The sequence below is a fragment of the Sphaeramia orbicularis genome, chromosome 10 (genome assembly GCF_902148855.1).
Source record: "Sphaeramia orbicularis chromosome 10, fSphaOr1.1, whole genome shotgun sequence".
NCBI classification, from domain to species: domain Eukaryota; kingdom Metazoa; phylum Chordata; class Actinopteri; order Kurtiformes; family Apogonidae; genus Sphaeramia; species Sphaeramia orbicularis.
The window spans coordinates 18,406,527-18,418,612 of record NC_043966.1 but is presented as its reverse complement, the minus strand read 5'-3'; the positions used below and the strand labels follow the sequence as shown (position 1 = coordinate 18,418,612).

Here is a 12,086-nt window from a genome sequence, read left to right as displayed (position 1 = left end):
TCACACAGCAGGTTACCAGTTAATGATAAATCAGACTGAAACATCTATGAAAATAAAGCTTGCATATATCCAGCATTGATGAGAATGTACATAATTAAAACTATAATAAATGCATCAGACAGAAACAATACATTTAATATGAAAACAACACCAATGTCAAATGTGGTGAAATGCAATAGTACAGATTCAACAGTGTATTTTCAAGACAAAATGTCCACAAGCATTAATGAATGAATAAATGAATGAATGAATGGAGGGCTGTTAATGAATCCTGATGTTGCTGTAGACGGTCTCCTTCTCTGGTGGGTTCGGACGAACTCTCCCTGCTTTACCAGCTCTCCTGCCGGAAAACTTTGGTGTATGGTAAACCAGTGAATCCTCATATGACTGAATCAGAAAGTGAAAAATATCATCAGATAGTGTGATAATAAATATGCGCCATTGACTGTTTACTGTTGTCTTATCTGTACAGTTTTACCTGCTGAATAAAACCAGTGGCTGATACAGTGTTTGTTTCCGGTTTAACGGCAGCTGTGTTATATAAAAGAAAGCACATTTTTATCACAATACTTCCATGATCTACTATATAATAGATTCATGTTTAAGTCATTTATCTTACCAGTTGTTGTGTCACATTTCTTTTTCTTGATGTAATAAAGAAGGAAGGCGATGATAATCAGACTCAGAACCAAAGCACCACATAATATAATGAACACAGTCACATCCACAGTCTGAACATCACATGTCTGGACAGCTGAAACAGTTACAACAGAAAAAAAATAATAAAAATGAGATTGTTGGTTTATTATAAGAATTTTATTTTCATAAAAATAGGGATCTTCCATCATCTAACTGTTCTCTATTCAAGATAAGATAAGATAAGATAAAGATTTATTGATCCCACCATGGGGAAATTTACAGTTGGCAGCAGCAATTTGCAAAAAAAAAAAGTGCAGGGAAGACAGAAATTCAGTTGATAACAGTGGTCTACAAGTAAAAACCTTCTAGAATAAAAGTAGTGAAATTTTACCACCTGTGAGTCACTGATAAAGAAAAACCCAGTCCAAAATGCTGGTTGGCGGAAGTTTCCAAGATACAGTTTTGGGTCAAAATGTGAAATTCAAGAATTAACAAGAGAATGGGTTTTACTCCAAAGGAACATTTGTCTCAGAGCGACCAGATCTACTTTAAAACACTGTCTGAACATTACAACACATTCAACTTTACAGGTTCTATCTAGTGGAAGACTTATAAATTTAAATGTACATGAACCAGTATATATGTGTAATAACACTTTTTCAAATACCTTGAATACATCATCAAACCAGCACTTTCGGGCATGGTCAAGAGGTTACGTAGAGTAAAAAAAATTGTTCAGATGGTAATGAGTCGGCCTGCATGTACCTGGCATATAAGTGTAATACATGGATGGAATGGGTATTTCCAGGGCCATGCAAAGACATTTGTCAATTTCAGCCACTTTCACCACAGTCTTTATGAAAAACATTTTGGTTCCGTAGGGTAAAAAAAACTACATAAAAAAATGGGTAAATTTTTTAGCTAATCAAAAGTTGCTGTTTTCACTTGAAGTTCCCAAAATTAACATTACCATAGTGTCAGGTATATTGTTGACTGCAACTCCTGCAATTTTGGTGAAAAAAAAAAAAAAAATCAATCGGTCTAGAATTTGGGGATATCAATATGAAGGGAAGTCTGGTGATAGGGTAAATTCTCAAGTCCTCGAGGCTGGTGATCAAAATGATCTGTCAAGCACAAATTATCTAATATTATCCCAATATCATGCTTGGAGTGAATGATTGTAAATAATGTTTAAAACCAATAAACATTAAGGTTGAGATATAAACCGGTACTCTCTTGGGTAAATAAATTATGAGACAAAAATAAAAATGTGGATGTTAAATATAGTCTTTTAAAACAATAAAAATCAATTGGCTTTTTTTGTACACATCATTTAGAAACAGTAAAGTTGATTTTAAGACTCGGAAACAGTTCTGTATCAGCTACAAATTACAAAATAAGTCTACCTTAAAGTTTTATTTTTTTCACCCAACATATTCATAGTCCCCTGACTGTGGCCTTTTGTCATTTGTTTTCGAATTAGTCTTATTAAAATATGTAACATTTAGCACGTTTAATCTCTGAAGCAGATAGTTTTGAAAAAATTGTAGACCAGTGTGATATACAGCATGAAACAAAGAGAAAACATAAATCTACCTTTTATATAAATATTTATAGAAATTTAGATTTAAATAATATATACATATTTACAATATAGATGCATGTGCACATGGTTGGGGGTAGGGGATTAAATGAGAACTGTTAAAAAAAAACCTCAAATGTGATAATTTCCTTAATGAATAAAAAATCCAAATACCTTCAATTTCCACTTTTGTTCCATTTCCAATCATTATTTCTCCACATGCAGCCACAGCACAGAAGTAAGTCCCTGCATCAGACGAGCTGACGTTCTTGGAGAAGCTGTAGAAACATTTCTGCAGTGAACCTGCTTCAGGACTCTGTTCACATTCATCACCCCTGTTTTTCTGAGCGTAGATTAGATTTGGAGGAGATTCGTCTGGTCCAGTGTTGAACCAGTACACATGGTGTTCTTCAAGACAAGATGTTCTTTCAGATGAAGAGAGGACTGAACAGTGCAGAGTAACTGCCTCTCCTGGGTGAACTGGATCAGGTAGAGGGTCCTGATAGATGGCAGTGATGTCTGGTTGTGGTCCTGGAAAATAAAAACAATAAATAGTCAACGTGTTGAAAAGTACAAAAAATAAGTTGGTTAAAAAAGCTCCCAAAAGCCCCCCCCCCCTAAAAATATGACAGAATATGTAAAGTTTAAGTATGGATTTTTATACAATTACACTTCCTTAAGCTGCTGCAGCTGCATTTACCTTTTATTCTCAGAAACGTCCCACTCAAAAACTCCATGCTATGTTCTCGTGTTTTTATGCAGTAGTAGGCGGCTGTGTCAGTTAACTGTGTTTTGGTAATATACAAAACAAATGCTCCGGGTTCTTGTTTAGCTGTAAAGTGATGCTGAACATCAGAATTAAGACCCAGATCCAGAGAAAGTGTTGATCCTAAAATTTCAGGAACTTCTCCAGAGACAAGCCTGATCCAAAACATATATGATGCGAGCAAAGAATTCTGACGATCACATGTAAGAGCAACATTTTCTCCAACACCAACTGTCTTTGTTTCAAAGATGTGATTGTTGTTGTTGCATCCTGGAAAAATAATTCAACAGAAAAGTCACCAACAACAGAGACAGATTCATTTTTACATTCAAATGTGAACATGAGACCTCTGTTCAGGTACTTACGCCCAACTCCGAGCATCAGCAGTAAATAAAATACAGGAGACATTCTTCTGCACTGGAGACTATGTAATTGGTGCATGGTGTTGGTACAAGATTTGCCCTGATATAATTATATCAAATGGGAGGGGACAGATTCAGAACAATCTGATTGGCTTGTCATTATGTCAGTGTTTCACTGTACTACCACAGAGGAAATACTGTCAACCAAAACTTTCCAATTCATCACATGAAACAGCATGTGGAGGCCAGAGCCATACATTAAATCTCAAAAGGTCATAGTTTCCCACATCATCATGTTTAGTTAGTTTGGTTTGCAGTCACTTACACCTTACATAAAACACATACCACATCAGTTTGTTTACTGCACAACTGTATATACTAGCACATTTGATAAACACTGTTTGTGGACGTAGTGTGCACATTTAGTTTGTATTGTACTGTCACCTTTGTAAACTGTTTTGAATCTATTACAGTTCATTGTTGAGTTTTTCAATATTTATGATTGAAAGCTTAGATAATAAACTTGCGAAGGAGATAAATGTACTTGGGTTGTTTTTAGTAACTAGCCATGGACAATCGGTGATGTCAATTATCCCTGTTTGCTAACCCATGTGCAGTTTCTTATGTTTTTGCTGATTAATGAGCACTGTCCCTGTCAAATAAAATAAAACATGGATGCACGTGTAGATCTCCACACTTGGAGTACAAGTTCCATAGTATACTCATCTAGTTCTGTAAATGAATCACATTCATTTTGGATGATCCTGACTGGAAGAGACAACACTGGCCTTTAGGAGATAGTTTCAGGAAACAAGATGTTCTGATGAAACGTAAGAGTGAGTCATTCATTCATTATCTGAACCTGCTTCATCCTCAGTAGTCACAGGGGTCACTGGAGCCTATCCCAGCTGCTTATGGGTGAAGGGGGGGTACACCCTGGACATGTCACCAGTTCATCACAGGGCTGATGTATAGAGACGAACAATCACTCTCACATTCACACCTATGGGTAATTTAGATTAACCAATTAACCTATCAGTGCATGTCTTTGGATGGTGGGAGGAAGCCGAAGTACCCAGAGAGAACCCACACAGACACGGAGAGAACATGCAAATTCCACACAGAAAGGTCCCACCCCCATGGACTGGTGTTGAAATCAAACCCAGAACCTTCTTGCTGTGAGGCACAAGTGCTAACCACTGCACCACCGAGTCGCCCCCTAAAATAAGTGAGTCATAGTATTAAAAGTGAGTCATGGTATTAAAATGACAAAAATCAGTCCAAAAGAAAAAAAATGGTGTTGTAATGTGGAAGTAGTTGTTCTGTCATATCTAAAGACCAAATGACAATCTGTGGCCTATATATTCCAAGTACATCCAACAAACCAGATTACGTATGTACACAAACGTGTTACAACTAAAACCTTTATCCTCATAGTTGAACGTTGTTGTAGGCCTTTTTCCTTCATTAATTTTTGGAACCACTAGTCCTTGATAGGGATGGGAATTGATAAAAATTTTATGATTCCAAATCCATTATTGAATTTTGCTTATTGATCCAATTCCTTATCAATTCTCTTATTGATTCTTATTGGGTGAGGGAATAAAAGAGTACAAATGGGTTTGTTTGCATGAACTGTCTTTTATATTTCCATCTCTGCACAGAAAATTTTCCTTTTCCCTACCTTCAGAAACTTTTATTTCAGGTGGCAGGATGTTTGCCCCCCCCAGAACCGGGCCCAGATGATGCCCTGGTGTTTGCTCTGCCGCTACATTCACAAGCATCGCTAAGTAGCGCATCAAACACCTGATATTCCTGCAAATGAACTGCATGGTGTGTGGACAGATTTTTAGCACATTGGAGGTATTTCACCCCTTTGAACAAATGGAAGCTTTGCAGGTGTTACAAGTGGCCCTGGTGTCATCTTTTTATGTGACATATAACAATACTTGAGTGTTTCTGCCTCAACACCATGTTGGCTACGTTCTAAACCAAAACAATGTAGTGTACCTGTGATGTCATCATGCATGTGCACTGAAGGCAGAACTGTTAAGCAGGCAGGCAAATGATTCTAAGGAACTGAGCTACTGGGAAGAAGTTCTCGATTCACATCCCTAGTCCTTAAGACCATGGACTGTGGCCGTTGGATCTGGATCCTATCCTGGCTACCAACAGACAATGGTGGGGTACACCCTGTGTTGACAATTCATTTTAAGGCTGACCTTTACAGATGAACTACCATTCACTCACATTTACACAGACAGGACATTTAGACCGACCAGTGAACCTGGAGTTAAGTACCTGGAGAGAACCTGCACAGACTGGGAGAACATGCAAACGCCTAACAGAGTTAATAGAATCAAAACCAGGAAGTGGTAGTGCTAACCACTGCACCACCGAGTCAGATATTATAAGCCTGTTTGAAGAAACTGATTTATTTCCTTATGTCACTCTACTGGCTGTGATGTGATGCCACCCTGAATTAAAACTAGTTTGCATTGTACTTCAGGTGAAACTGCACAGGCCAACAGAGCAGGGAGACACAGTACAAATGACAATATGTGTAAATACAAATGCTGAAATAAAATAAACATGTTAAAAAAAAGAAATATACTTGTCTTGACTGTAATACAGTTGTTTCCTAAATTGGGGCACTCATGGAAGGGGTGGGACTTATCATAGCTAGATTGCTCCAAAAATGTTGTATTCAATTATGTCAACTACAAAAATGGATTAAATTCTCATGTATCAGATCATTTCACAAGGAAAAGAGAAACCCATGCTTCATTTGACTAGTTGGGTGGTGCAGTGGCGTAGTGGTTAGCACTTACACCTGTTTGTGTTGAGTGTTCATCTGCAGAGCTGCAAACGTGACTAAACTTTCATAAAACTCATTACAGTCTGTTGTACAGTATCATGTAGTTTCATATAATGTATTGTCAGAGGTGTTGTTTTCACTGTGTATTTGCTAAATGGAGGAACATTGTGATCACTGTGGTTGATCCTAAAACATTTGATGTTTATCTGAAATAATGCTTTACTTCAATTCATAATCATGCCAGTGTACTGACATTTGTCTTGTCTTTGATATTATTTCTTTATATTTTATATTCATAATGTGTTTTAATAAACAGCAGCAATGAGACATGAAGCTTGTGATCTTCACTCTTTTATCTCTGTATGCAAACACAAAACTAATGTAATACCAATGCAAACAATAAAGAACAAAACATAAAAAGCTGTAAATTCTTTTATTTCAAGGTTTTTATATCACCTCCTCAGTAATGTAAGTGAACTAAGACAGCAAGAAAAACATGAATACATACATTTGATTTCACACAGCAGGTTACCAGTTAATGATAAATCAGACTGAAACATCTATAAAAATAAAGCTTGCATATATCCAGCACTGATGAGAATGTACACAATTAAAACTATACTAAATGCATCAGACAGAAACAATACATTTAAGATGAAAACAACGCCAATGTCAAATGTGGTGAAATGCAATAGTACAGATGCAAAAGTGTATTTTTCAAGACAAAATGTCCATATGCATTAATGAATGAATGAATGAATGAATGAATGGAGGGCTGTTAATGAATCCTGATGTTGCTGTAGACGGTCTCCTTCTCTGGTGGGTTCGGACGAACTCTCCCTGCTTTACCAGCTCTCCTGCCGGAAAACTTTGGTGTATGGTAAACCAGTGAATCCTCATATGACTGAATCAGAAAGTGAAAAATATCATCAGATCGTATGATAATAAATATGCGCCATTGACTGTTTACTGTTGTCTTATCTGTACAGTTTTACCTGCTGAATAAAACCAGTGGCTGATACCGTGTTTGTTTCCGGTTTAACGGCAGCTGTGTTATATAAAAGAAAGCACATTTTTATCACAATACTTCCATGATCTACTATATAATAGATTCATGTTTAAGTCATTTATCTTACCAGTTGTTGTGTCACATTTCTTTTTCTTGATGTAATAAAGAAGGAAGGCGATGATAATCAGACTCAGAACCAAAGCACCACATAATATAATGAACACAGTCACATCCACAGTCTGAACATCACATGTCTGGACAGCTGAAACAGTTACAACAGAAAAAAAATATTAAAAATGAGATTGTTGGTTAATTATAAGAATTTTATTTTCATAAAAATAGGGATCTTTGATCATCTAACTATTCTCTATTCCCTTATTGATCCCACCATAGGGAAATGTACAGTTGGCAGCAGCAAGTTGCAAAAAATAAAGTGCAGGGAAGACAGAAATTCAGTTGATAGCAGTGGTCGACAAGTAAAATACTCCAGAATAAAAGTAGTGAAATTTTACCACATGTGAGTCGCTGATAAAGAAAAAATCCAGTCCAAAATGCTGGTTGACTGAAGTTTCCAAGATACAGTCTTGGGTCAAAACGTGAAATTCAGGAATTAATGAGGAACATTTGTCTCAGAGTTACCATATCGACTTCAAAACACTGTCTGAACATTACAACACATTCACTTTACAGGTTCTATCTAGTGGAAGATTTATAAATCCTTTTGGTTCCGTAGGGTAAAAAAAAAAACATAAAAAATGGGCAAATTTTTTAGCATATCAAAAGTTGCTGTTTTCACTGGAAGCTGCCAAAATTAACGATACCATAGTGTCAGGTATACTGGTGACTGCAACCCCGGCAATTTTATTGAAAAAAATTAATTGGTCTAGAAATGGGGGATATCAATATGAACGGAAGTCTGATTACTAAGGATAAAGTGATTATGGTTATGTAGGGTAAAGTCTCAAGTCCTCAATGATGATAATCAAAATTATCTGTCAAGCACAAATGATTTAATATTGTCCCAATATCATGCTTGGAGTGAATAATCATAAATAATGTTTAAAACTTCTAATCATTAAGGTTGTGATATAAACCAGTACTCTCTTTGGCAAGAAACATATGAACCAAAAATGTAAATGTGGACGTCAAATATAGTCTTTTAAAACAATGAAAATCAATCGGCTCTCTCTTTTTTTTATAGACATCATTTAGAAACAGTAAAGTTGCTTAAGGACTCCTAAACAGTTCTGTATCAGCTACAAATTACAAAATAAGTCTATCTTAAAGGTTTTTTTTCACCCAACATATTCATAGTCTCCTGACTGTGCCCTTTTGTCATTTGTTTTCCAATTAATCTTATTAAAATATGTAACATTTAGCACATTTAATCTCTGAAGCAGATAATTAAAAAAAAAAAAAAAAAAAAATTGTAGACCAGTGTAATATACAGCATGATACATGAAACAAAGAGGAAAAATAAATCTACCTTTCATATAAATATTCATAGGAATTTAGATTTAAACAATATATACATATTTACAATATAGATGCATGTGCACATGGTTGGGGGTAGGGGATTAAATGAGAACTGTTAAAAAAAAACCTCAAATGTGATAATTTCCTTAATGAATAAAAAATCCAAATACCTTCAATTTCCACTTTTGTTCCATTTCCAATCATTATTTCTCCACATGCAGCCACAGCACAGAGGTAAGTCCCTGCGTCAGACGAGCTGACGTTCTTGGAGAAGCTGTAGAAACATTTCTGCAGTGAACCTGCTTCAGGACTCTGTTCACATTCATCACCCCTGTTTTTCTGAGCGTAGATTAGATCTGGAGGAGATTCATCTGGTCCAGTGTTGAACCAGTACACATGGTGTTCTTCAAGACAAGATGTTCTTTCAGATGAAGAGAGGACTGAACAGTGCAGAGTAACTGCCTCTCCTGGGTGAACTGGATCAGGTAGAGGGTCCTGATAGATGGCAGTGATGTCTGGTTGTGGTCCTGGAAAATAAAAATAATAAATAGTCAACATGTTGAAAAGTACAAAAAATAGGTTGATTAAAAAAGCTCCCAAAAGACCCCACCTCCACCCCCCCCCCCCCCCCCCCCCCCCCCCCCCCCCCCCCCCCCCCCCCCCCCCCCCCCCCCCCCCCCCCCCCCCACCCCCCCCCCCCCCCCCCACCCCCCCCCACCCCCCCCTCTAAAAATATGACAGAATATTTAAAGTTTATCCAATAAATCATACTTAAAATCCATACAATTACACTTCCTTAAGCTGCTGTAGCTGCATTTACCTTTTATTCTCAGAAACGTCCCATTCAAAAACTCCATGCTGTGTTTTAGTACTTTTATGCAGTAGTAGACGGCTGTGTCAGTTAACTGTGTTTTGGTAATATACAAAACAAATGCTCCGGGTTCTTGTTTAGCTGTAAAGTGATGCTGAACATCATCATTAAAATCCAGATCCAGAGAAATTGTTGATCCTAAAATTTCAGGAACTTTTCCAGAGACAAGCCTGATCCAAAACATGTATGATGAGCGCCAAGAATGCTGACGATCACATGTAAGAGCGACATTTTCTCCAACACCAACTGTCTTTGTTTCAAAGATGTGATTGTTGTTGTTGCATCCTGGAAAAATAATTCAACAGAAAAGTCACCAACAACAGAGACAGATTCATTTTTACATTCAAATGTGAACATGAGACCTCTGTTCAGGTACTTACGCCCAACTCCGAGCATCAGCAGTAAATAAAATACAGGAGACATTCTTCTGCACTGGAGACTATGTAATTGGTGCATGGTGTTGGTACAAGATTTGCCCTGATATAATTATATCAAATGGGAGGGGACAGATTCAGAACAATCTGATTGGCTTGTCATTATGTCAGTGTTTCACTGTACTACCACAGAGGAAATACTGTCAACCAAAACTTTCCAATTCATCACATGAAACAGCATGTGGAGGCCAGAGCCATACATTAAATCTCAAAAGGTCATAGTTTCCCACATCATCATGTTTAGTTAGTTTGGTTTGCAGTCACTTACACCTTACATAAAACACATACCACATCAGTTTGTTTACTGCACAACTGTATATACTAGCACATTTGATAAACACTGTTTGTGGACGTAGTGTGCACATTTAGTTTGTATTGTACTGTCACTTTTGTAAATTGTTTTGAATCTATTACGTTATATTATTGAGTTTTTCTTTGTCTTGATTTTCCAGGGATTCTGAAAGAAGGTGATGGAGTCTAACTTCATGCTGAGGCCCACCTGATGCACGAGGGAACATATATGAGAGGTGAAGTCCCGCCCCTTCCACTGTGCCCCATGGGATATTACTTTCAGATTAAATATGAGCGATAGTCCATTGCAGGGGTTACATAATTTGCTGATTGTGTTTGAAATGTGCCACTATTTCATGTTTCTTAAAGGTGAGGGAGACTTTTGTGATGAATTTTTCATGAAATCTGTAAAACCTCAGTCATATCCTCAGTATCATGAATCTGTAAGTCTTTCTGTGATTACTCACCTGAACCTCTTGTATTACAGTGAACAATTTCAAAGTGCTATCAGGGAAGTTCGCACAGCCGCCGGCAGCGTGAGCCTCCATTTCCCACAATGCACATCGCGACAAAAAAATTCCGAAGATGCCTGAGATACTTCCTGGCTCAGAATAGAAACACACGGGGTTTGTTTATGGTGGATGGCACTTCGAAACTGTTCACCGTAATGCAAGAGATTCAGGTGAGTAATCACATAAAGACTTACAGATTCGTGGTACTGAGGATATGACTGAGGTTTTACAGATTGGATGAAAAATTCATCACAAAAGTCTCCCACACCTTTAAGGGAGTCAAGAAAATCACAGTGCTTCTTGCCCCTGGGTGGTGCAGCGTCACTGTCACCCCCAACAAGGGCTTTTTCTGTGTGGAGTTTGCGTGTTCTCCCTGTGTCTGCATGGGTTCTCTCCTCCCACCATCCAAACACGTGCACTGATGGGTTAATGGGTCAACCTAAAATTGCCCATAGGTGTGAATGTGAGAGTGATTGGTAGTTTATCTCTATATGTCGACCCTGTGATGAACTGGTGACATGTCCATGGAGTACCCCGACTTCACCCATAGGTAGCTGGGATAGGCTCCAGTGACCCCCCCATGACCCCAGTGAGGATAAAGTGGGTTCAGAAGACGAATGATTGAATGAATGAATGAATGAATGAATGAATGGATGAATGAATGAATGAATGAATGGAGAATGGATGGATGGATGGATGGATGGATGAATGAATGAATGAATGAATGAATGAATGAATGAATGTTTCTTGCCTTTGACTATGTTACAGTTTTATTTTTCTGAAATGAGTTCCCATGGGGCTAATACTGGAAGGGGCAGGACTTTGCTTCTAGATATATGGTACTGTGCAGAAGTCCTCTGCAGCATTAGGTTAGTCAGTTTAGTAAAGTCATGATGACCAAACATATACATACTACTGTGCATACGGTATGTACTGTACATACTGTACTGTACATACTCGAACAGCAGAAATGTAAAAACAAGACAAACAAGAAAAGCACTCAGAGAGCGCAGACCTCTGCCAAGACAGATCTGCCCCCCCCCCCCCCCCAATCACCACCAAAATTTAATCATTTCTTCCTTGTGCCAGTATCAACATTTCCTGAAAATTTCCTGAAAATCCCTCCATAACTTTTTGAGTTATTTTGCTAAAAAACAAACAAACACGCAAACACACAAAGCAAAGCAATCACAATACCTCCTGGTGGGGGTAAAAAACAAAAGTTTCAAGGGACAAAGCATCTTTAACCCTTTTGTTCAGACTATATGAGATTTATAACATTAACTCTCTGATGTTTTATACCAGGTTTCATTCAACTCATGTCAG

At 37.6% G+C, this 12,086-nt stretch overlaps 2 protein-coding genes across 2 annotated transcripts; both read right to left on the bottom strand.

Annotated features, from left to right (window-relative positions):
* Window positions 1–202: 202 nt before the first annotated feature.
* Window positions 203–5,378, bottom strand: LOC115426803 (signal-regulatory protein beta-2-like). The gene is made up of 6 exons (XM_030145037.1): window positions 5,360–5,378; window positions 2,922–3,257; window positions 2,396–2,752; window positions 620–754; window positions 479–531; window positions 203–387 (listed from the first exon to the last, which is right to left on the bottom strand). The coding sequence occupies exons 1-6, from the start codon at window positions 5,376–5,378 to the stop codon at window positions 262–264; spliced, it is 1,026 nt and encodes a 341-aa protein (XP_030000897.1). The 3' UTR covers window positions 203–261.
* Window positions 5,379–6,713: 1,335 nt separating this feature from the next.
* LOC115427401 (uncharacterized) lies at window positions 6,714–9,955 on the bottom strand. The gene is made up of 6 exons (XM_030145938.1): window positions 9,904–9,955; window positions 9,473–9,808; window positions 8,823–9,179; window positions 7,304–7,438; window positions 7,163–7,215; window positions 6,714–7,071 (listed from the first exon to the last, which is right to left on the bottom strand). Exons 1-6 carry the CDS (start codon window positions 9,944–9,946, stop codon window positions 6,946–6,948), a joined length of 1,050 nt encoding a protein of 349 aa, XP_030001798.1. The 5' UTR covers window positions 9,947–9,955; the 3' UTR covers window positions 6,714–6,945.
* Window positions 9,956–12,086: the final 2,131 nt, after the last annotated feature.

What these genes read in the sequence shown, in the direction of transcription:
- LOC115427401 (XM_030145938.1), bottom strand. Translation starts at nt 9,946, where the DNA reads ATGTCTCCTGTATTTTATTTACTGCTGATGCTCGGAGTTGGGC. An exon ending in GAAATGTGACACAACAACTG is followed by an intron (nt 7,216 to 7,303) that starts GTAAGATAAATG and finishes TATATAACACAG; the next exon opens with CTGCCGTTAAACCGGAAACA. An exon ending in CCACTGGTTTTATTCAGCAG is followed by an intron (nt 7,072 to 7,162) that starts GTAAAACTGTAC and finishes TTTCTGATTCAG; the next exon opens with TCATATGAGGATTCACTGGT.
- LOC115426803 (XM_030145037.1), bottom strand. An exon ending in AACAAAAGTGGAAATTGAAG is followed by an intron (nt 755 to 2,395) that starts GTATTTGGATTT and finishes TAACTGTTTCAG; the next exon opens with CTGTCCAGACATGTGATGTT. An exon ending in CCACTGGTTTTATTCAGCAG is followed by an intron (nt 388 to 478) that starts GTAAAACTGTAC and finishes TTTCTGATTCAG; the next exon opens with TCATATGAGGATTCACTGGT.